Genomic DNA, 25,876 nt, shown 5'->3' on the forward strand with positions numbered 1-25,876 from the left:
TTGAGCCTGTTAGTGTTGTAGATGAATTTTGGCCCACTCATCAGTGGAGGGTTTTCGAGCATGAACTGCCTTAAGGTCATGCCACAGCATCTCAATTGGATTCAGATTAGGATTTTGACTTGGCCACTCTAAAGTCCATTTTGTTTTTCCTCCAGCCATTTAAAAGTTGACTTTTTGATGTGCTTTGAATCAATGTTAGAGTTCGCTTCAGCTTGAGGTCATTAACCGATGGCAAGACATTGTCTTTTAGGATATTTTGGTTCACAGCAGAATACATGTTTCCATAAATCACAGCTCCAAAACTGCTCAGATTATCCCACTACCATCACCACTAAAATACATAAAAAAAATATAAAAATAAATAAAAAATGTCATTATTTTTTTTCTTTTTGTAACCTTTTAACTAGAAGTTTGCCAGTAAATTATTTTACTTTTAGGTTGTGGTAAGAAATATTTACACATTTTTATTAGGTCTGTGTTTGGGTAAAATGTCAATGCCTGTTTTATTTTATAAAGTGTAAGGTCCAGCCAGTTGGTCCAATAACGGTATCTACTGGTGGATGAAGGTTCAATGCCTGTTCGGTCTTTCCAGTGCACAATGTGATTTACTTTAAATTTAACTCATATCTGATTCCAATTTTAGTATGAAGTGGTTTAGAATATAAAGATATTTATCCTTGTTTTATCTGACTCCAATTATAAAACATTGATAAGATTATTTAGTTTATTTTAATATTAGTTTAGATTATGATTGAATATTCTTTTTTATTTATTATTATATATTATTCTCATTTATTCAGATTTAGCATCCTGAGTCTTGTACTGGCCGAGTATACAATCTCTTAACACAAGAGTGTCAGTCTAGGTCACTAAACAGTGGTGATTGACAGCTATCCTAAAAAGGCAGAACGGTATTGACTCAGAAAAGGATATTTTTTATGCTGTCCTCATAGAACTGCTATCTCATAAATCAAACAGAGCTATTTATTCATATAATGATCATTACTATAGAATTAAACAGACCAGTCATACTTAAACTATTAATCACTTTGAGTAATTACTATCCAAATAGTATTATAAGTTTAAAAGATGAAGGTTTATCCCCTTAAATAGCCTTTTACAGTCTAATTATACATGAATTAATGCCAATGTGTTAGTCGAAGCTCCGAAAACATCATATAGCGTGCCACGCTGCTCTGTCTACTGTGTTTTAGTCCGTTATTAACCTGTACAGGGGCTTGTGGTGCTATGGACTTAACGTAATCTACTAGAGATAATAACACAAACTCTGTTTGAATAATTAAAAAATATAACAATTTATTAGCCAAGTAAATGTGTATTACGCCAATTTATGTGAATGAAACTATTGTACCAGTCGCACTGAGACATTTTAAATGATATCAAACATGATAGATAAAGTCACTTGGATTGATATAGAACATTCAGACTTTGAAATCACCATTCTGTGTGAGTTGGGGTGGTTGAACAAAGAGGTTTTAGGGGATTTAAATGTAAATGGAGGAAAGGAGGGGGAGCTGTTTTTTTCCCACATTTTTTTCCAGCTGACATCTAATACCCATGTCATTTGCCGTTGACATTTGGTTGGTTTTACGCTGTTGCAAAAACTAAAATCCAACATCCTTTTACATCATGATAAGAGATCCATACAACGTCAAAGTCTAACATGTGTAGACATTTATCTTTGGTTGGTTTTATGTTGTGTAATTACCTAAATGAAATTCAACGTCACTTCAATGTCATACTGTGATGACACAACACCCCAAAATGACAAAGTGAAGAAGATTTTTTTAAATTGTTGCAAATTTATTAAAAATTAAAACCTGAAAAATCACATCTACATAAGTATTCACTGCTTTTGCTGTGAATCTCTAAATTCAGCTCAGGTACATTCTGTTTCTACTGATCATTCTTGAGATGTTTTAGCAGCTTTATTGGAGTGCTCCTGTGGTAAATTTAGTTGATTGGACATGATTCTAAAAGGCATAAACCAGACGAAGGAATTGTTTGTAGTCCTCAAAGACAGGATTGTCTCGAAGGCCAAGGTTGGGGAAAGTTACAGAAAATGTTTGGCTGCTCTGGAAGTTCTAATAAACGCAGTGTCTTTCATCATCCGTAAGTGGAAGAGTACACTTGGACTCTTCCTAGAGCTGGCCGACCCTCTAAGCTCAGTGATTGGGGGAGAAGGGCCTTAGTCAGGGAGGTGATCAATAAGCCAATGGTCACTCTATCTGAGCTCCAGCGTACGACACAGAAGGACAACCATCTGTGCTGCAATCGACCAATCAGGCCTGTACTAAAATATATCTCTTTGGAGTAAATGCCAGGCGTTACAATTGGAGAAAACTAGGCACCGTTCATCACCAGGCTAATACCATCTCTACAGTGAGGCATGGTTGGTGGTGGCAGCATCATGCTGTGAAATTGGAAGACTAGTCAGGATAGAGGGAAAGATAAAGCATTGTACAGAGACATCCTCAATGGAAAACCTGCTTCAGAGTGCTCTTGACCTCAGACTAGGGCGACTTTTCATCTTCTAGCAGGACAATGACCCAAAGCACGCTGCCAAAATATCAATAGAGTGGCTTCACAACAACTTGGTGAATGTCCTTCAGTGGCCCAACCAGAGCCCAGACCTAAATCCTATTTAACATCTCTGGAGAGATCTGAAAATGGCTGTACACCATTGTTTCCCATTCATCCAACCTGATGGAGCTTAAGAGGCACTGCAGAGAGAAATGGGCAAAAATTCCCAAAGACAGGTGTGCCAAGCTTGTGACATCATATCAAAAAAGCTCGAGGCTATAATTGCTGCCAAAGGTGCACAAACAAAGTATTAAGCAAAGACTAAATACTTGTGTACATTGTAATTTTTCAGGTTTTTTATTTTTAATAAATTTGTAAAAAAAAAAAAAATCACATTGTCATTATGGGGTGTTGTGTGTAGAATTTTGAAGAAATAAGTGAATTTAATTTTATAACTCTAAAAAAAAGCAAGCAAAAATATCTGCCAAGGGGGTAAGTTAAATAATCCTATTTTCACGTTGACATATTATCGAAGTATTATTTCTGAAAACAAGACAATGTTTTTGCTTAAAAATATAAATATAAATGTTTTGAAATTTAGACAAGAAACAAGACAAAACTATAAATAAATTGAACTGCAAAATAAAATAGCAGAATATGAACAAGCCTTTTTTTGAGAGGGCACATAAAACACATACTATATTCACTTTCTCTCTGACCTTTACTAATCAAGAGCTAAATATATAGAAACATGTAATGCTCCTCTAGGAATTGAGGCCTGGCCTTGTCCTCTGTTGGATGAGTCTCTGTCCCTGTATAAACCTCTGTCCGTCAGCTGTCTTTATCGAGCTGCTCATTTTCCCCAGGGCCACTCAATGCTCTGGAATGTGGATTCGTGTTGAAGGTGGTGAAAGCGAGTTTCCATGATGTGAACGTTTCCTGGCCTGCTTTAAATAGAGTCCTGTTTACACCACAGGAAGGAAAGAGACAGTCCAGGCTGAGATGGAGAGCAGAATGAACAGACACAAGATTAAAATAATCATTATAGTAGAGATGTGCCTGATAGTCGACCAGATGCTTGTTTTTATTTAGCATTTACCATTTGGAGATGTGTTTGTGCAGAAATCTTTTATTCTGTTTTTCATTCACAATTTTTAATACTTTACAAATAAAAGTCAGCATAAAATTCCATTTGTTACATATTTTTTTGTGCAATTGTGAACAGATCAGGATAATAAAATGTCTGTTTTTTTTTTCTTTTCCATAGCTTCAAATGATTGTAAAACGCTTAACCCTTGTGTACTGTTCAAACTGACTACACTATCGTTATGTTGGTGACGGATTTTACCCTATTGACTTCCATTATGATTACATTTTTTGATTGCAAACCCATGATTGGTGGTTTTCCCTGTTGGGAAAAGCTAAAATATGTAATTTTTACTGCTGATCATCAGTTTGCAGCATTACGGAAAGGGTAGTAAATTTGGTAGTAAATAAAGAAATGGTAGTAAATTTGCCGAAAAAGTATTGTTGATGGGCAACGCGGTGGTGCAGTAGGTAGTGCTGTCGCCTCACAGCAAGAAGGTCGCTGGTTCGAGCCTCAGCTGGCTCAGCTGGCATTTCTGTATGGAGTTTGTATGTTCTCCTGGCTTTCGAATGGACTTCCTTCAGGTGCTCCGGTTTCCCCCACAGTAAAAAGACATGCGGTACAGGTGAATTAGGTAGGCTAAACTGTCCGTAGTGTATTAGTGTGAATGGTGTGTATGGATGTTTCCCAGAGATGGGTTTTTTGCTGAAAGGGCATCCGCTGCGTAAAACATATGCTGGATAAGTTGGCGGTTCATTCCGCTGTGGCAACCCCAGATTAATACAGGGACTAAGCAGAAAAGAAAATGTATGTTGATTTTTTTTTTTTTTTTTTTTACATTCTTAAGGAATTTTCCTAAAATATGTATCAAAATAAGATTTGTCACCAAAAATCATTTTATTTGCTAAAACACAGAAAAAGTTGTGGCCAAATTAAGGCTGAAAAATCACCCCAGATTGAATATTTCCCGGCAAAACACTAGGTTTAAAAAGATAGTTCACCCAAACATTTCTTGTTAATTCACTTCCCCATAAGTCATCAAAGAATACCTGTTAATTATTTTTTAAGTAGAACATTAATGAAGGTTTTTAGCTGAATTTGTGGCCATTGGTTATGCTTTAAATGACAGTGAATTTTGATGGGCTATTTAGATTAAAAATAATCACATACAAACATGTCAAAATCAATAGCCATGGCTCCTGATGGCAGGCTGAGGCTTTGTGAAACAAAATGATTGGTCTGTGTAAGAAATTTTACATTATTTACATATCATTAGCTTCAATCCATAGTCAAATAGTTATCAGTGCAAGTCCAACTGCAGTTCGATGTACTTTAACTGACAAAAGTCTTGTCCCTTTTTTTTTTTTTTTTTTTGGAACAACAAATAATGACTTCACTTCTGGTCTAGTTTAGCAAAGCGTTTAGTTTACCAAAACCAAATATGATTACGTCTTGATTTTGAGCTGTTTAATTAGGACAGTAAGGTTTTGCTTAGACAAAAGTCTTGCCACTTAACAGAAATAATGAACAGTATAGAGTACAAAGTCATGGTCCAGTGGAAAAACATTTAATATAGGTATGACTTCCATGAGCTTGGAGGACTGAATCCAAACATTGCTGCAGTCACTCAAATAACTTATTAATAAAGCCATCTGGAATGGCAAAGAAAGCGTTCCTGCAGCACTCCTAGAGTTCATTAAGATTCTTTGGATTTATCTTCAATGCCTTTTCCTTCATCCTGCCCCAGACATGCTCAATAATGTTCATGTCTGGTGGCTGGGCTGAGTAATCCTGGAGCACCTTGACCTTCTTTGATTTTTGATGTAGAGGCTAAAGTATGAGAAGTAGCGCTATCCCGCTGAAGAATTTGCTCACTCCTGTGGTTTGTAATGTAAAAGACAGCACAAATGTCTTGATACCTCAGGCTGTTGATGTCGCCATCCACTCTGCAGATCTCTCACACGCCCCCATACTGAATGTAACCACAAACCATGATTTTTCCTCTATTAAATTTGACTGATTTCTGTGAGTATCTTGGTTCCATGCAGGTTGCAGTAGGTCTTCTGCAATATTTGTGATGATTGGGATGCAGTTCAACAGATGATTCATGGGAAAATCTACCTTCTGCCACTTTTCCAAATGACCAACTAAAAGTCAAGTTGTTATTTGTTGCTCTTAGAACTGGGATTGACAGCAAGACTTTTGTCAGGTAGTATAGTTCTGTCACTTAAATGAAAAAAATGTACATAACAAGTTAATGGCAAGTGTGCACGCTTGGACTGGAGGTCAGGTGATGCAGTTTGTTAATATATATGGGTCATCGCATCACCAGCCCTTGCACAATTTGACTACATTTGAACATGAACCAATAACTATTTCTCTGCAAATCAGAGCATAGACCATTTCAATGGAAAGTTATCATTTTTTTAATTACTGAAGGGGGTACCATTTGCACTCTTATGTAAGATCTTATTTTCATTATCACTTTTTGTGTGTTTCCGAGCCAGTGTTGTCTGCAATTGTTGCAATTTGAATTTGTTGAATGGGATCGCCCCTTAAACACACTCATTAACCACCGTATATATCATCAAAGATTACAATTTCAGCTAAAAATCCTTTTTGATGTTCTACTCAAGAATAAAGTAATCAATTTGTTTTATAGTTTAAGGGTGAGTAAATTAACCGCAAATTCTCAATTTTGGGCGAACTGTCCCTTTCAGAGCTGCTTATCTGCCATACACTATAGGGTAAAAAAAAGCTATGGTCAGCTGTTGAAATAAGTCCTGAATGTGAATGATGAGTCCTTTTTAGTTCTGTTTAAATCTTGATTTTAGAGTTCTTATCATTAATGGCCTCATGAAAGTGATTGAGGTTGGACTCATTTACTAATGATGTCATGTTGCATAAAGGCTGTTTTCAAATACATCAGTTGTGGCAGGGATTCATTGTCTCGGGGCTAAAGGTAGCATTACATAACATTCCAGTTCAGACAGGCAAACGTGACATAACAAATCAAAGCATCTCATGAAACAGCCCATCACTGCAAACGCAAACAAACCGCATACCACTGCATATATTTTGACATACTCTTTTCCTATTGTAAACTTTAAAGGAGTGCTTAGATTATATAAGGTAAATTATTCTCTGATATCCACAAAGTAGTTATGTGGCTTTGGTAAGTTCAAAATTCTCCAGAAATGGTTTTATTCGATCATTTATAACCACAAAAATTACCCCTAAAATGAAATGCCACAAATTGACCATATTTGGATGGGTCGTGAATATTAACGAGCTCACATGCACACACCATAATATACTTATGCAAATAAACACATGCAAAATAATAATACTTCATTTTTCAAAAAAAAAAAAAAAGAAAAAAATAATAATTATAAATTTGCTTGATGCCTTGTTAAATCTTTTCAAGTGAAGTAGTGGAGAAGTTTATTTTAACTAGAAGGAGTGAGTGAGATATTGTTAAGCCATCAGAATAACCTATTTTTTTAACCTTTTTTTGTGTGAATTATTACTATTATTATTTTTTGCTATAAAAATGACTGATTTTTGTGGTGGTAATTTCCTTAAATTTGCATACAATTTGGCGATATATTAGGTAGCCTATTATGTTAAGTGTGCAATCTGACACAACGACAAGGACACAAATAATAAATATAAAGCTTCTTTATTTGGTCTCTTGTCAAGAAAAGATCTAATAAGTTAGGGATTGAACCAAAGGAAGGTTTTATAACTCTTATTTTTATTCACAATTTTACTTTCTCTCAGATTGCACTCCCCGGAGCATCTAACATCATGTACCTCACAGTCAGAACATGCGTTTGGACTTCCCCTAGCCTTATTCCTGTTTGTTCCATTGCTCGGTTTGTTAGTTGTTTCCCACTTTCTTTTGCACTCAGAAGTGCGTCAGATGCACAAAGCACCCAATTCGCTCCACAGGATGTCTAATCCAATGCATTGACTTCGCATGTAAATCACTTTCGCTTTATCCGCATCTCCATAGTGCACAGGCTGCACAACACCCCCCCCCCCCCCCCCTCCCATGTAATGTAATGATTGTGAGAACTCCGGTAAGACATCATTTTTCAAGAGACACTCTAATACATCACGTGTGCTTCCTATGCAATGTCTATAAGTTACGTAAGACAATTAATAAAATAAAATGAATATAATTTGATTATATGGTTTGGCATTGGATGTTGTATGAGATTATTTACTTTTTTTTTTTAGATTATTTTGCCTTCAAATTAAGAACTTTGCAGGTACGACTGTGCAATTAATCGAAAATCTGATTTTGATTTTGGCTTCTCACGATTATGAAAAACCAATCAAGATAAACAACTATTGCATTATATACCGCCCCCTTTCCAGTTGTACACATTTGTTGCTCTTAAAAGCGTGAAAGACTGCATGCTTCTGTGTGTGCGATGAGCACACACATCTAAAGTCATCTTAACTTGACACTTTAATGGTCAAACAGGTGTCAAAACACAGTGTTAAGTGAATATTCATATTAATCCTCATTTGTGTAATAAACAAACAAGTTGAGAAGCAAAAGACACAAAAAAGAGAAATCATTAAAGTAACAGCGTGCAATTCCTACTGCCGCCTGTTTTTATCAGTATTCAAACAACAAAAGGAGAAAATCCCTCACAGCTCCTGACTAAAGGACTTTTGTTGCTAAAGTGTATTTCTTATAATAAAGATGCTTAAAGCACAGTTTGTTTCATATTTTTATTCTATTGTATTTATTTCTCTTTCCTTTGCAGGGTGGAAAATAACTATATATGCAGTTGAAGTCAAAATTATTAGCGCTCCTCAGTATTAGCAACCCTTTTCCTCCCCAATTTCTGTTTAATGGAAAGAAGATTTTTTTTTTTTACTTATTTCTGAACATAACAGTTTTAATCACTCATTTCTAATAACTGATTTCTTTTATCTTTGCTATGATGACAGCACATAATATTTACTACATATTTTTCAAAATGCAAGCATTCAAATTCAAAGTGCGATTCGAAGGCTTAATTAGGATAATTGGACAAGTCATTGCATAACAGTAGTTCCCCTTCGGTTGGGGAACTTCAGTGCTATAAGTGGATTTGATTTGAAAATCCATGAATGGGAGGATTCGGTTCAGAAGCCGCTTGTCTGAAAGAGTATTGAACGGGCCAATGAATGAAAGAATTGTTAGCGTAAGCTTGCACAGGTGTGCTTCATTGCCAATTATCCCAGCATATAAGCACACCTGGAGCAAGCAAACGCCATCCTTTTCGCTTCAGAGACTTTCTGATCGAGTTGATGAGGGTTCCTCCTGCTGTGACCAGCGATTCTGAGCAAACGAGAGCATTCTTCCGGTCCAGAGTGTGTACACGCAGCGGCAGACGGTAGAGCTGGGTTTCTCCCTTGCCTGGCGTTCTTTGGGTCCGGTCCTCCAGAGTAGTGCGTATAAAGTTGCAAACTTCACAGAAAGAGCAACACAGTCGTGCAGCACGTCCTTTTCAGGACGGCGCTCCGACTGTGCGTTTCTGGATGCGGTGGTTTCCTGTCCTCGGATGATGGGCAAAGGCACTGCGTTACATGCCTAGGGGGTCCAGCATGTTAATGCGCTGCTCGCGAACAGTTCATGTCATCATTGCGATGCTATGACTATTGCGCAGTAAAGATCGCAGCTAGCCTTTGCAAAAGGGCGAACCACCCCAGTTGTCCCCTGCTCTGCAGCGGGCACTCGGGCAGATCTGAGGGTTTCAGCGAGAGATAATCCGTCGCCCACGGGCCCGCGAACCTCCCGCTCCTCTAAGCGCTCCATCCAAGCTTCGGGCGGGGTAAGCGATCCGTCTAACAGAGGGTAGCCCTTACGCCCGATGACACCGGAGACCAGATGTCCACCGCGGCATCGGAGGGTGGGCTTTCATTGTTCGATGATGATCCAGACCCGCTCGCCCCCTCCGGGCAGGTGAGCGCTGTCACTATGGATCCTGAAACGGACATGTTAGCCGTGCTTTCCCGGGTTGGAGATGGTTTATCCCCGTGGCCGGACCGACTAGAGGGGCGTTCCCTTTTTCACGGAGGTGCACAGTAGGCTCACGCGGTCTTGAAGAGCACTTTTCTCTGCTCATGCTGCGTGTCCCTCCACCCTCACCACTCTTGACGGTGGAACAGCCAGGGGGTATGTGGCGATTCCTCAGGTTGAGTGCGCGATGGCAGTCAATCCGCGCGGCGCCTCTTCTTGGCGGGGTCCGCCTCGTCTCCCATCCAAAGCCTGTAAGTTATCTGCCTCCCTCGGAGCTAGAGCTTACATAGCTGCGGGCCAGGCTGCTTCCACTTTGCATGCGATAGCTACCTACCAGCGCTACCAAGCGCAGGCGCTGGCCGAGCTGCACGAGGGTGGGTCCAACCCAGGCTTACGAGCTTCGCACCGCCGCCGACTTAGCTCTTCGGACTACTGAGTCCGCTGCTTGTGCGTTGGGGAGGACGATGTCCACATTAGTGATCCAGGTACGCCACTCCTGGCTGATATGCGCGAAGTCGACAAAGTCCGCTTTCTTGACTTCCCCATATCCCAAGCCATGTTCGGCGACACCGTCTGTGAATTCACCCAGGAATTCAAGGCGGTGAGAGAGCAGTTGATGGGTGATGTCTTATCGGCGGTCCGTAGCCCGCTCCGCCCGCCGTGTCATTCATACCTGCTCCTTGCCGAAGGCGCCCGCCTACGAGAGATGCTCCGCCCCCGCACACGCCTCTGGCAAAGCGAGCGCGTCTGGCACCTCGGAAGCAGGCAGCCCCCCCTGCCCAGAACGCCACTAAGTCCGGCAACGGACTGCGAAGTGTCCCTGGGACAGGCCATCTGGAGAAGAGGGAACTTGCTCTTTCCCCGCTGGAGGGCGGGGCCCCATTTCCAACGGCACTATTTACTGCCATGAAAACATCATGAAAAAGCACTTTTCCACTTCCCCGGATGTGACAGCCCGAAATCTGCCAGTCTGGGACGCTATGCTTTCTAGCTTGCAGATTCGGTGAGTTTCGCCAGTGGCTCACGAGCGCTGGGAGGACAGTCTCCTTTCTCCCACCCCTCGAGCCTCCCCTCCGGAGCTCAGGTGCGGAGTGAGAGCAAATATCTCACCTCCAACTTTTCCGTGGGACCCGCGCGCTTCCCGGATCAGCACACCCACTCCGTGCTGCCCCACTGCTGGTACGTCAGCGATTGTAGCGATGAGTCCATTAGTGAGAGCTCTGCCTGCCTGGTTAGCGTGGGCCAGCTCTTCGCGGTGGCTCATACGCACAATCAGACTCGGCTATGCGATTCAGTTCGCGAAACGGCCCCCCAAGTCACGGGTGTGTATTCACCAGGGTCAGCCCCCTGTCCGCCCCTGTCTTGCGAGAGGAGATTGCTGTCCTCCTGGCAAAGGATGCAATCGAGCCGTTCCCTCCAGCCGAGATAGATACTCTGCATACTCAATTTTCTTGACGACTGGCTGATTTTTGTCCTCTCTCGGAGCAATTGATTATGCACAGAGACAAAGTGCTCCGGCACTTCCACCTGTTGGGGTTTCAGGTCAACCGAGAAAAAAGCAAACTCGCCCCCGTGCAGAGGATCTCTTCTCTCGGGCTGGAGCTGGACTCGGTCACCATGGCAGCGCGCCTTTCCAGAGAGCGTGCTCAGCTGATGCTGCACTGTCTGAGAGAGCTCGACAGTAAAATAGTGGTACCACTGAAACTATTTCAGAGGCTCCTGGGGCATTTGGCATCCGCAGCCGCTTCACGCCGCTCAGATTACTCTATATGAGACCACTTCAGCACTGGCTTCACGATCGAGTCCCCAGACGCGCATGGCACGCACGCGCACACTGAGTCTCTGTTACTGCGCTGTGTCGCCGCGCCCTCAGCCCTTGGAGCAATCCCTCGTTCCTACAGGCCTGGGTGTCTCTAGGACAGGCGTCCAGTCTTGTTGTCGTTTCAACAGACGCTTCCAACACGGGCTGGGGGGCTGTGCGTTGCGGGCATGCGGCTGCGGACCTGTGGAAAGGTACCCAGTTGCATTGGCATATCGCCTGGAGCTGTTGGCAGTGTTCCTTGCTCTCCACCGTTTTTTTCCGGTGCTGAAGCGGCAACACGTGCTGGTCAGGACGGACAGTACAGCGGCGGCGGCGTAGATCAGCGTATGGGGGTATGCGCTCTCGCCGCATGTCTCAGCTCGCCCGCCGTCTGCTCCTCTGGAGTCATTCGTGGCTGAAATCGCTGCACGCCATTCATATTCAGGCAAGCTCAACCGTGCAGCAGATGCGCTCTCACGACAGCCTTACATCCTGGAGAATGGAGACTCCACACCGAGTCTGTTCAGCTATTATGGGAGCGATTCGGGGAAGCCCAGATTGATCTGTTGCTTCCCCTGAGATCGCTCATTGCCAGTTGTTCTTTCCCTGACCGAGTGCTCTCGGCACGGATGCACTGGTTTACAGCTGGCCTCGGGGCATGCGCAAATACGCGATTAATGCGCAGTTACTGTGCAAGGTCAGGGAGGACGAGGAATAGGTTGCTGGTTGCGCCCCTCTGGCTCAACCGGACCTGGATGTCAGAGCTCTTCCTCGCGATAGCCCTCCCCTGGCAGTTCCCTTCGAGAGAGCACCTACTCTCTCAGGGACAGGGCACCATCTGGCACCCTCGCCGATTTTTTGAGGTCCTTAGACGCGAGGAAGACTTAGGTAACCTCCGATTGCGGTGGCTAATACCGTCACTCGGGCTAGAGCCCCCTCCCCGAGCGCGCACATGCCCTGAAGTGGAGTCTATTCACTAAATGGTGTGTCTCTCGCAGAGAAGACCCCCGTAATTTGCCAGATCAGCATTGTGCTTTCTTTACGCCGAGAGAGGCTGGAGAGCAGGCTGTCGCCCTCCACACTCAAGGTTACGTGGCTGCCATCTCCGCTCTCATGACGCGGTGGCTGGCAGCACCGTGGGAACGCATAAACTCATCATCCGGTTCCTCAGGGGCGCTAGGCGAATTAATCCACCCCGCCCCCTCTCATGCCCTTTTAGGATCTCGCCCTCGCTACACAAGGCGCGTGAGATTCCTTCGATCCTTGACTCAGTATCTTTCTGTCCCTGAAGACAGCTCTGCTGGTCGCGTTGATATCGATTAGAGGGTCGAGGACCCGGAGGCATTTTTCGGTCAGTGACTCGTGCCTGTAATTGGGCTGGCTTTCTCTCACGTCCTGAGACCCCGGCCGCGATATGTGCCCAAGGTTCCTACCACTCCGTTTTAATACGAGGTAGTAAGCCTGCAAGCGCTGCCCTTGGAGGAGGCAGACCCAGTCCTTTCTTTATTGACCATTTCGGGTCTTGCGTATTATCTGGACCGCACTCAGAGTTTAGATCATCTGAGCAGCTCTTCGTCTGTTATGGCGGTCGGCAGCAGGGAAGTGCCGTACCGAAATAAGCTTCCCACTGGATTGTGGATGCCATTGTCTCGCTTATCAGAGCCGAGGTGAGCCGCGTCCTCCGAGAGTGCGTGCGCACACCACTCGGAGCTTCGCATCCTCTCGAGCGCGTGCATGGGCCCCTGCTTAACAGACATCTGTAGAGCTGCTGGCTGGGTGACACCCAACACATTTGCAAGGTTTTACAATCTGCGAGTGGAGCCGGTTTCCTCAAGGGTATTAGGTAACCCTTGGTGATTGAGGAAACAATTGGGTAGGGTGTTGAAACATGCTTGCTGCGCCATTCATTTTAGGGCTAGTCCATATGTAAATTCTGCCATCTATCCCCCCTTGGGTAACGGATGGTCTCCGCAGCGTCCTCCCAATCGGTATTGTACACTTCCCAACGTACTGTCGTATTTTTCTAGAATTATCTAGATGCTCACGACTTCCCAAAAAAGTATATCTAAATCCCTAAGACTTCTGTTGAAGTAGGATAAATAAGGGCCAGGGACACGTTGGAGGACCGTGCCTCTCATGATGTGGGTGCGTCACGCTTGCTTGACTATCCCCTCATCGGGGGCGTTGGTAAGGTGCAGTCATTATGGCGCTTTCCATAGTTCTCCCATTCGTGGATTTTCAAATCAAATCCACTTATAGCACTGAAGTTCCCCAACCTAAGGGGAACGTTCGAGGTTACAGAAGTAACCCTTCGTTCCCCGAGGAGGGGAACGGAAGTGCTATACTCCGTCGCCATTATGACTGTCCCTTAGCTGTTTGAAAGTCTCTTCAGCTTAAAAGAATGTCGTTTGCTCGCTCTAGGTGTGCTTACATGCTGGGATAATTGGCAATGAAGCACACCTGTGCAAGCTTACGCTGCCAATGCTTTCATTCATTGGCCCGTTTAATACTCTTTTAGACAAGCGGCTTCTGAACCGAATCCTCCCATTCGTGGATGTTCAAATCAAATCCACTTATAGCACTTTCGTTCCCCTCCTCGGGGAACGAAGGGTTACTTCTGTAACCTCGAACATTTCTACTGCAGACAATCAAAAAATATATTGCTTAAGGGGGCTAATAATATTGACCTTAAAATGGGTTTCAAAATATTTAAACCTGCTTTTATTTTCGCCAAAATAAAATAAATAAGCATTTCTCCAGAAGATAAAATATTAGAGGAAATACTGTTAAAATTCCTTGCTCTGTTAAACTTTGGGAAATATTTATTAAATAATTATTAAATAATTATAAAAAAAATTCTCAGGAGCGCTAATAATTTTGACTAATAATCATTTTGAATAATCGTGATTACAATTATGACCAAAATAATCGTGATTATCATTTTTCCCAAAATCGAGCAGCCCTATTTGCAGGATGTCGGAAAATTGTGACTTTTGATTGATTTTACTCATTGATCGCAGAATCAAAAAGAACTAGGGCATCTGAATTATACTCGACAAAATGGAATGACAGAGATTGCATTTTGAAGCTTTAACATATGTGAAAACTTAGGCAGGGATTATTATCAACCTCGCAGAAGCAGATTATGTTTAATAAAGTTTACTGGAATTATTTCACTCAAGAAAAATAACACTAAGAGCTGAGTGATATAACACGGTGCATAAACGTGCAATAAACACTTATATTCAGCATGTGTTTGTTGACGATCTTAACTTTTTCAGTAATTTTAGTTCATGTACAGTTACATTCATTGATCGCCAATTCGCCTCCCTTAATGAATTGTGTCATTTGTTACGAACCAAAACACTTAAATATACTGTTTTACAAATGTTGTTGTGCAAAGCTCACACTCCCAAATTTGATACTGTACACAGAAACAATGCATAAATGTGTTTGCATTCTTAGAGATTAGTGGAAATGTCTAATAAATGATTTTATGATGAAAAAGTAATTCTGCATTTTCTATTGCAGCTTTTAGAGCTCTTTGACAGTGAAGATCCTCGTGAGAGAGAGTTTTTAAAAACAATTCTGCATCGCATCTATGGGAAGTTTCTGGGTTTGCGTGCCTTTATTCGGAAACAGATCAACAACATTTTTCTAAGGTACGGCCCATAATTTTCTTACACACCAATATATGTAAACACTTTTCAACAAATTTAAAGTTTTTTGTTTTTTATGTTTAGTTTATTAATAGTTTTAAGCAAAAGTCTTGAGTAGCAAATCAGTTTTTAGAGTGATTTTAGAAGAATCATGTGTAGTGATGATGCCGAAAATTTTGCTTTGCATCACAAGAATTAATTCAATCATAAAATAAATATATTTTGTAATATTGTAATAGTTTTTTAATTCATGTATAAAAGATTTAGCTAAAAAGTTAACTGTTTTTTTAATGTTTTAAGTTATTTGCTAAAAATTTTTTTATTTAAGCCCCAAATTCAGTAAATTTTACTGCAAAAACAAAACTATTATCATTTATGGTGAAATATACATTCACCTAGCACTTGATTAGGTACACCTTACTATTACCTTAGTAGTTTGAATCATTCTCTGTTAACCTCAGAGATGGTTGCGTTAATGAGCAGTTGGACAGGTGTACCTAATAAAGTGGTCGGTAAGTGTACATTTTATTTAATCTTTATTTTTTTCTAACTAGTTTCTTATAGAAATAGTACTTTTGTATTGTGCATACATTAAAAAAAGAAGAAATAAAGCTCCTTTAAATTTATATGTAAGCTAAATTATAAATTGTTCATAAATGTTTTGTTAATATTCCCAGATTCATCTATGAAACTGAGCACTTTAATGGAGTTGCTGAACTCCTCGAGATTCTGGGCAGGTGAGTTTACAAATGAATAACTGGATATATATTATAGTTAATGCTTATTTTTATTTGATGTGATCTTTAAACTTTTTTGTGAAGTTTCTTTTTTTTTAATTGTGTAGTAAAATTATATCCATATTCATTGACGAAATGTAATTCACTTTTATGACTATTTATTTAACTTTATTTTTTAAACGACAACAGTAAAAACGCAAAAGCATTTTTTTTTTGTTTTCAAACGTTACATTGTAAAGCTGTCTTTTTCAGCTTCTGCAGAGAAATTAGTTTTGAAATGCTTTTCATATCCATTACAGATTTGAGATTTTTTTTTTCACAATATAAGCAACTTTGTTATAAACACACATTGTTTCATATATGTCACGATTGCCAATTTCTTTTACTTAGATTTGGCATTCATCTCATGCCACAAACCTATCCAACCCCAATATATACAATGCCTTTAGAAAAACATCATAACCCTTTGAAATAATGACCTATATACTTATATGATGAAGGCTACTGTGCTCATTAGAACTCACAGAGCAGCAGAAATTTTTCTGTAACCTCTTCCAGCCTTTTGTCTCGGAGGTCTACTGACAATTCATTTGTCTTCATGCTTGCTTTGTGCTTTGAAAAGCACTGTCAACCCTAGGACCTTAATTTGACGGGTTTATGCCTTTTCTAATCATGTTCAATCAACTTAATTTAATTTAACTCCAATCAAGCTGATCAGAACATCTTAAGAATAATCAGTGGAAACAAAATGTACCTTAGCTCAATTTAGAGCTTCACGGCAAAGGCTGTGAATACTTATGTACATGCGATTTTTTAGGTTGTTAATTTTTAATAAATTTGCAACAATTTAAAAAAATATATTTTTTCACTTTGCCATTATGGGGTATTGTATGTAGAATTTTGAGAAAATAAATACATTATTTAACAATAAATAAATGTGGAAAACGTGAAGCGCTATGAATACTTTCCGGATACAACGTACAAGATAGTACCAGTACCAGTTTCTAACATTTTTCACTTTTGTTTAACAGTAAAAAATAAATTAAAGAAGGTTTGTGACAAGTGAAGGGGGAATAAATCACTTTAAAGAAAATATGCAAATCTCCCCTTTGTCTTTTGTCTATTAATCTAGGTCATCTAAATGAATAAAGTGGTGGAATTAGTGCATTTGAATATAGCATACAACCAGACTGCATGCTGGTGGTTTAGCTAAAGTCCAGCTAATGATGTGTCTCTGTCTTTACTCTCTCAGTATCATCAATGGCTTCGCTCTGCCGCTGAAGGCCGAACACAAGCAGTTCCTCATGAAAATCCTCATTCCTCTGCACACTGCCAAACCACTAGCACTGTTCCATGCACAGGTATAGCAACTGTTTCTGCACAAAGCCTCCAGCACATTTTTAAAGCCTCAAAATGATAAAAACCTGTCTTAAAACCTGCTAAACGCAATCTACAGCATTCCTTCTGTGGTAAGAAAAAGTGTACTAGTGTGTTAGGCCATGTCCACATCCCTATCCACACAAATCCCTGTCTGTGTTTAAAAGAAAATCTCTGTCCACGTGAAAATGCAAAACTGAACTGTGATTCATGTTAAGGGTGGACCAAACCAAAAGGTGGCTATAAAGGGTTTTGCTGGGTTCTCACTAAATGCTGAGTAAATTGCATACAAGTCATTCAAAACAGAGGTGGATTACTGTCTCGCGGTGCAAATGGCGTTCAACTCAAATGTGTCTTCTGGGTTTGGTGTGAACTAAGCTGTGTTAGCCAATCAGAAAGGAGAAAACGGCAACTTCGTGAGATGAAAACTCCCATTTAAGTTGCTACTAGTGTTGTAGCGATACCAAACTTTTTATACTTTGTAACGATACGTAAATTAAATATCACTATACCAATACTAAATTGATAAGACAGCATTAAAAACAAAACAGAAAAAGTCTCAGAATAAAACTACTTTTCATTTCTTAATAAACACCTTGTCAATATTGTGTAACCCAGCTGTGTTGGCCAATCAGAAAGGATAAATTAGTTTACATGCTAACATCATAAGGCAAAAACTGTAGTTTTAATGGAGGCTAGTGTTGTCACAAAACCAAAATCCAATACTTTGATACGATACCTAATAGAAATATCACAATACCAATGCTAAATTGATAATACAGCATTAAAAACAAAACAGGAAAAGTTACTGAATAGAACTATTTTTATTTATTAATAAACACCTTGTCAATATTGTCCAAGCCAGCTGTATCGGCCAATCAGAAAGGAGAAAACAGAGTACACGTTAACATCATGAGGAAAAAACTGCAGTTTTATTGGCCACAAGTGTTGTCATGATACCAAAATTAGAAACTTCAATATAATAGCTAAATAAAATATTTTAATACCAATACTAAATCAATACTGCAGCATTAAAACAAAACTGGTAAAGTCACAGAATATAATTATTTTTATTTATTGATAAACACTCAGTCAATATTATGCATGTTCATTGTCAAGATTTACTGAATTATTAAATATTGGCATATGTCTAGTCATGTTTGCACAGTGATTTAGCCTGCACTATTGACACTGACTGTTGTTTTTCTTGTGTTTCAGCTGGCCTACTGTGTGGTTCAGTTCTTAGAAAAGGACCCGACACTTACTGAAGTGGTACTGCTCACTTTCATCCAGTACAACACACACACACACACACACACACACACACACACACACACCAATACAACAGACACACACACACACACACACACACACACACACATACAGTACAGGCACGCACCGTTTATTAGAGACACCAGCACACTCATTACCACCTGCCATCAGAAACATTGACTCCCTCACACTATTCAAATCAAAACTCAAAACCCACTTATTTAAGATGGCTTTTAATACTTCATTTTATCTGCACTATTGTTGTGTATATTTTATTATTTCTCTTGTTGTTTTATTGCTCTTGTTGATTGTACGGTGTCCTTGAGTTGCTAGAAAAGCGCCTTTAAATAAAATGTATTATTATTATTATTATTATTATTTATTTATTTTAGAGCTACACTTTGGAAGTAAAAAATTATTATGGCAACTATTTTTATTATCTATTTACAGTTATTTAAAAAATACAATAAAATAGGAGTCAAGTTTCGCAACAGCATTCACAAAAAAGACTCACAGATTGCTCATGGAAGTTGTAGTTTCTTATTGTAATTAGTTTTTATTTGACATGACTACATTTGAAAGAAAAAAAAAACTACAATTGAAAAAGTATGCTCCTACCTGCTATAGCTGGAATGTATAGTACCTGGTTTTGGTGGATTTGATGGTGTAAATGTCAAGCCCTGATTGTAGCCAAGGTTCATAGTGTCTTGGAAAACCTGAAAAAGTCATGGAATTTTGACAAGGCATTTTCCAGGCCTGGAAAAGTTTTGGGGAAGTTTTAAGAGGGTGGCACTGTGGCTCAGTGGTTAGCACTGTCACCTTACAGCAAGAAGGTCACCGGTTCAAGTCCCTGCTGGGTCAGTTGGCTTTTCTGTGTGGAGTCCATATGTTCAAGTGTGTTCATGTGGGTTTCCTCCGGGTGCTTCAGTTTCCCCCACAGTCCAAATACATGTAAATTGGGTAAGCTAAATTGTCTGTAGTGCATGAGTGCGTTTGTGAATGTGTATGGGTGTTTCCCTATACTAGGTTGCAGCTGGAAGGGCATCTGCTGTATAAGACATATGCTGGAATAGTTGGTTGCTTAGTCCCTTATTTATTAGGGGTTGCCACAGTGGAATAAGTTGAAGGAATGAATATTGAGTCAATTTTAAAGACTATTCTGCTCTCCTTCTCTTCAAGCGATGTTCTCTGTGTGGGGTAAAAGGCAACTCACGGTTTAAGCTTTGTCTCTCTTTCACTGGCTTTCACCTTAATTTAGGAAACATTGTGAGTGTCCTGTTCGGAAACAATCTCTAACTACAGAGGGAAGATACTGTGGGTGCTAAAGGCTAATTTGTATTATTATTGCGAAAACACAAGCTAACATTTTTACATTTTTCACCCAATCAAATGCCAATCACATGGCAGCAACTTAATGGCCTGAGTGGTTCCAGCTGATAGAAAGGCAGCAGTAACTCAGATAGTCACCTGTTACAACCGAGGTATGCAGAAGAGCATCTCTAAACACACAACATGTCCAACCTTGAGGCAGATGGGCTAGAGCAGCAGGAGACCACACTGGCTGCCACTCTTGTCAGCTAAGAACAGGAAACTGAGAATACATTTCGCACAGGCTCACCAAAATTGGACAATAGAAGATTGGAAAAATGTTGCTTGGTCTGATGTGTGTCTGCGACATTTGGATGGTAGGGTCAGAATTTGGCGTCAACAACATAAAAGCTTGGATCCATCCTGCCTTGTATCAAAGGTTGAGGCTGATGGTGGTGTAATAGTGTGGGGGATATTTTCTTGGCACACTTTGGGTTCATTAGTACCAATTGAGCATCATGTCAACTTCACTGCCTACCTAAGTATTGTTGCTGTCCATGTTTATGCCTTTATGACCACAGTACTTCCAGCAGGATAATGCGCCATGTCGTAAAGAGTGACTTATCTCAAACTGGTTTCTTGAACATGACAATGAGTTCACTTTACTCAAATTACCTCCACAGTCCCCAGATCTCAATCCAATATAGCACTTTTGGGATTTGGTGAAACGGGAGATTCACATGATGAATGTGCAGCCGACAAATCTGCAGCAAATGAGTGATGCGATCATGTCAATATGGACCAAAATCTCGCCTTGTTAAATCTATGTTATGAAAGATTAAGGCAGTTCTGAAGACAAAAGGGGGTCCAACCTGGTACTAGTAAGGTGTACCTAATAAAGTGGCTAATAAAGTGGGATCTGTTATAATTCTGTGTAATATCTGTGAAGTTGAACAGTCATGCATGTGTTTGTGAGCTGCAAGGGAAGTTCATGAGGGCAGATAATTTTCTAACCAGTGTTAGCCTAAGCCAGAATTAAGTCCAGATTCTGCACAGCATTAATCCTCGAGCTAGAGAGCGATGGTGTTAAATGCAGAGCTGGAAATGATATGGCACAATGAGGGATATTTCTTGGTTTGGAAGAGTAAACAGCAGCAGGGGCACAGCTGGAGTCAGCGAGAATTTGTGTGATACAGCAACTTAGCAACACAGCTAAAAATACATACAGTTTTAGTGGTTATGGAATTTTAGATTTCTCAAGGATAGAAAATAAATTAGTCCAACACAGCCCACTCATACCTGGTTCAAATCTCTAGATTCAATTATCACAAAATTTTACTGGAAGAACAAGACCCCAAGAATTCAATTGACAACCCTACAGAAACCAAAATCACAAGGAGGATTAGAAGCACCACATTTTTACAACTATTTTCTGGCAAATCAGCTCCAAAATATACACAAATGGATTAAACCTAACTCATCAGAAAACACATGGCAAGATATTGAACAATCAATCTGCAAATACATTAACATTCCAGAATTACCTTTTCACAGTCAAACAATCAGAAAACAATGCCGTTTCAAAATGCCAACAATAGAAACGTTCGAGGTTACAGAAGTAACCCTTCGTTCCCCGAGGAGGGGAACGGAAGTGCCATGAATGGGAGGATTCGGATCAGAAGCCGCTTATCTGGAGAGTATTGAACGGGCCAATGAATGAAATTAATTGGCAGCGTAAGCTTGCGCAGGTGTGCGACATCTGCAATTATCTCAGCATATAAGCACACCTGAAGCCAGCAGACGCCATCCTTTTAAGCTGAAGAGACTTTCAAACAGCTAAGGGACAGTCATTATGGCGACGGAATATGGCACTTCCGTTCCCCTCCTCGGGGAACGAAGGGTTACTTCTGTAACCTCGAACGTTCCCCTTCGGTTGGGGAACTTCAGTGCCATGAATGGGAGAATATGGAAAGCGCCATAATGACTGCACCTTACCAACACCCCCGATGAGGAGATAGTCAAGCAAGCGTGACGCACCCACATCATGGGGGGCGCGGTCCTCCAACGTGTCCCTGGCCCTAATTTATCCTACTTCAACAGAAGTTTTACGGATTTAGATATATTTTTTGGGAAGTCGTGAGCATCTAGATAATTCTAGGAAATACGACAGTACGTTGGGTAGCGTGCAATCCCGATAGGGAGGACGCTGCGGAGGCCATCCGTTACCCAAGGGGGGGATAGATGGCAGAATTTACCTATGGACTAGCCCTAAAAAGGGGGAGTACGCATAGCAAAGAGTGGTTAGCGGAGAGGGAAGACACGGGTCCGCCCAGGGGGGGGACTTAACCGTGGCGGAATAAGCATATGGGATCGCCTAGTGGGGATCACGCATAGCAGGCACCTATACCCAAAACGCGGGCTGACCAGCGGGCAGACCTACAACGTAGTGGGCCAGCAAGTGACTCCTCCGCTGAGTCAGTGCTGGGGGCCACGGAGGAATCTGCAGGGCTCACCTAACGGGGAACTTTACTGACAGATAAAAAAGGCGCACGTACCTCCGTGTTAGGGAGAATGGCGCAGCAAGCGTGTTTCAACACCCTACCGAGTTGTCTCCTCAATCACCAAAGGGTTACCTAATACCCTTGAGGAAACCGGCTCCACTCGCAGATTGTAAAACCTTGCAAATGTGTTGGGTGTCGCCCAGCCCGCAGCTCTACAGATGTCTGTTAGAGAGGCGCCGCGTGCACGCGCCCAAGAGGATGCAACGCTCCGAGTGGAGTGTGCACGTACTCCCGGGGGACACGGCTGACCTCGACTCGAATAAGCGAGTGAAATGGCATCCACAATCCAGTGGGATAATCTTTGTTTCGATACGGCACTTCCCTGCTGCCGACCGCCATAACAGACAAAGAGCTGCTCAGATGATCTAAAATTCTGAGTACGGTCCACATAAATGCGCAGAGCGCGAACTGGACAAAGTAAAGAAAGGGCTGGGTCTGCCTCCTCCGGGGGCAGCGCTTGCAGGTTCACTACCTGATCTCTAAAGGGGGTGGTAGGAACCTTGGGCACATAACCGGGGCGGGGTCTCAGGATAACGTGAGAGTAATCCGGCCCGAATTCCAGGCACGAGTCACTGACCGAAAATGCCTCCAGGTCCCCGACCCTCTTGATGGAGGCCAACGCAACCAGCAGAGCTGTCTTCAGGGACAGAAATCTTAGAGATACTGATTCGAGTGGCTCAAAGGGATCGGATCGCAGACTCGTAAGAACGAGGGCGAGATCCCAAGAGGGCATGAGAGGGGGGCGAGATGGATTAATTCGCCTAGCACCCCTAAGGAACTGGATGACCAGGTTATGCTTTCCCACGGTGCCGCCAGCTACCGCGCTATGATAAGCGGAGATGGCGGCCACGTAAACCTTGAGAGTGGAGGGCGACAGCCTGCTGTCCAACTTCTCTTGAAGGAAAGAGAGCACAACACTAATCTGGCAATTTCGGGGGTCTTCTCTGCGAGAGACGCACCATTCAGTGAATAGACTCCACTTCAGGGCGTAGGCGCGCCTCGTGGAGGGGGCTCTAGCCTGAGTGATGGTATTAACCACCGCAGTCGGTAGGTTACCTAAGTCTTCCTCGCGTCTAGGGACCACACGTGGAGGTTCCAAAGATCGGGGCGAGGGTGCCAGATGGTGCCCTGTCCCTGAGAGAGTAGGTCCTCTCTCAAAGGGATCCGCCAGGGGAGGGCCGTCGCGAGGAGTGAGAGCTCTGATATCCAGGTCCGGTTGGGCCAAAGGGGCGCAACTAGCAGAACCTGTTCCTCGTCCTCCCTGACCTTGCACAGAAACTGCGCGAGCAGGCTCACTGGGGGAAACGCATACTTGCACATGCCCCGAGGCCAGCTGTGGGCCAGTGCATCTGTGCCGAGAGAGCCCTCGGTCAGGGAAAAAAACAACTGGCAGTGAGCGTTCTCGGGGGAAGCAAACAGATCGATCTGGGCCTCCCCGAATCGCGCCCATATCAGCTGAACAGACTCGGGGTGGAGTCTCCATTCTCCAGGGCGTAACAGCTGTCGTGAGAGCGCATCGGCTGCACGATTGAGCGTGCCTGGGACGTGAATGGCGCGCATCGATTTCAGCCGCGGGTGACTCCAGAGGAGCAGACGGCGGGCGAGCTGAGACATGCGGCGAGAGCGCATACCCCCCATGCGGTTGATATACGCCGCCGCCGCCGTACTGTCCGTCCTGACCAGCACGTGTTGCCGCTCCAGCACCGGTAAAAAGCGGTGGAGAGCGAGGAACACTGCCAACAGCTCTAGGCGATTGATATGCCAATGCAGCTGGGCACCCTTCCAGAGGCCCGCAGCCGCATGCCCGCAACACACGGCCCCCCAACCCGTGTTGGAAGCGTCTGTTGAAACAACAACATGGCTGGACGCCTGTCCTAGAGGCACACCGGCCTGTTGGAACGAGGGGTCGTTCCAAGGGCTGAGGGCGCGGCGACACAGCGCAGTAACCGAGACCCGGTGTGTGCCCGCGTGCCATGCGCGTCTGGGGACCCGATCGTGAAGCCAGTGCTGAAGTGGTCTCATATGGAGCAACCCGAGCGGCGTGACGGCGGCTGCGGATGCCATATGCCCCAGGAGCCTCTGAAAGAACTTCAGTGGGACCACTAGTTTGCTGTCGAGCTCGCTCAGACAGTTCAGCAACAGGCGAGCGCGTTCCTCGGAGAGGTGCGCTACCATGGTGATCGAGTCCAGCTCCATCCCGAGAAAAGAAATCCTCTGCACGGGGGCGAGTTTGCTCTTTTCTCGGTTGACCTGAAGCCCCAGTAGGCGGAGATGCCGAAGCACCTCGTCCCTGTGCATAATCAATTGCTCCCGCGAGTGGGCTAAAATCAGCCAGTCGTCGAGATAACTGAGTATGCGAATGCCCGCGAGCCGAAGGGGCGCTAGGGCACCCTCCGCGAGATTGGTGAAGACCCGCGGAGACAGAGAGAGCCCGAAGGGGAGGACCTTGTACTGCCACGCTCGACCCTCGAACGCAAACCGCAGAAATTGGCGGTGGCGTGGAAGAATGGAGACATGGAAATACGCGTCCTTCAGGTCTATGGCTGCAAACCAATCCCGAGGACGAACGCATTGGAGAATGCGCCTCTGCGTGAGCATTCTGAACGGCAGCTTGTGCAGACAGCGGTTCAAAATGCGCAGATCGAGGATTGGCCGTGACCCACCGCTCTTTTTGGGTACGATGAAGTATGGGCTGTAAAACCCACTCTCCATCTCGGCTGGAGGAACCGGCTCGATTGCACCCTTCGCCAGGAGGGCAGCAATCTCCTCTCGCAAGACAGGGGCGGACAGGGGGTTGACCCTGGAGAAATACACGCCCGTAAACTTGGGGGGCCGTTTCGCGAACTGAATCGCGTAACCGAGTCTGATTGTGCGTATGAGCCACCGCGAGGGGCTGGCCCGCGCTAACCAGGCAGGCAGAGCCCTCGCTAATGGAGTCATCGCTACAATCGCTGACGTACCAGCGGTGGGGCAGCGCGGAGTGGGTGTGCTGATCCGGGAAGCACGAGGGTCCCGCGGAAAAGCTGGAGGAGAGCGATTCGCTCTGGCTCCGCACCCTGACTCCGGAGAGGGGGCTGGAGGGCTGAGGGAAGGGAGACCGTCCCCCCAGCGCTCGTGAGCCACTGGCGAAGCACGTAGAGTCTGCGAGCCGGAAGGCAGCGCGTCCCGGACTGGCAGAACTCGTGCAGTCACATCCGGGGAAGGGAAAAAGTGCTCTTTTACTGATGTTTTGGTGGCACTGAAAAGTACCGTTGTTATCGGGGCCCCGCCCTCCAGCGGGGAAAGAGCAAGTTTCCTCTTCTCCGGATGGCCTGTCTCAGGGACGCTTCGCGGTCCGTTTACCGGACTTAACGGCGCCCTGGGCAGGAGGGGCTGCCTGCTTTCGAGGTGAACGCCGCGCCCGCTTGGCCGGAGGCGCAGGCGGGGGCGGGGCAGCACTCGTTGGCGGGCGCCCTCGGCGAGGAACAGCGGAGGTGGATGGCTCGGCGGGCGGAGCGGGCTTACG

The 25,876-nt window shown here is 43.5% G+C and overlaps 1 protein-coding gene across 1 annotated transcript in view; it reads left to right on the plus strand.

Annotated features, from left to right (window-relative positions):
* ppp2r5a (protein phosphatase 2, regulatory subunit B', alpha isoform) overlaps positions 1 to 25,876 on the plus strand; it is a 136,335-nt gene that overhangs the window by 77,469 nt on the left and 32,990 nt on the right. Inside the window, exons 5-8 of the mRNA XM_005160442.6 lie at positions 14,989 to 15,119; positions 15,794 to 15,853; positions 17,106 to 17,214; positions 18,449 to 18,502. Coding sequence (XP_005160499.1) covers positions 14,989 to 15,119; positions 15,794 to 15,853; positions 17,106 to 17,214; positions 18,449 to 18,502 — 354 coding nt within the window. The remainder of the gene's footprint in view (positions 1 to 14,988; positions 15,120 to 15,793; positions 15,854 to 17,105; positions 17,215 to 18,448; positions 18,503 to 25,876) is intronic.

The sequence above is a fragment of the Danio rerio genome, chromosome 20 (assembly GCF_049306965.1).
Source record: "Danio rerio strain Tuebingen ecotype United States chromosome 20, GRCz12tu, whole genome shotgun sequence".
Lineage (NCBI taxonomy): Eukaryota > Metazoa > Chordata > Actinopteri > Cypriniformes > Danionidae > Danio > Danio rerio.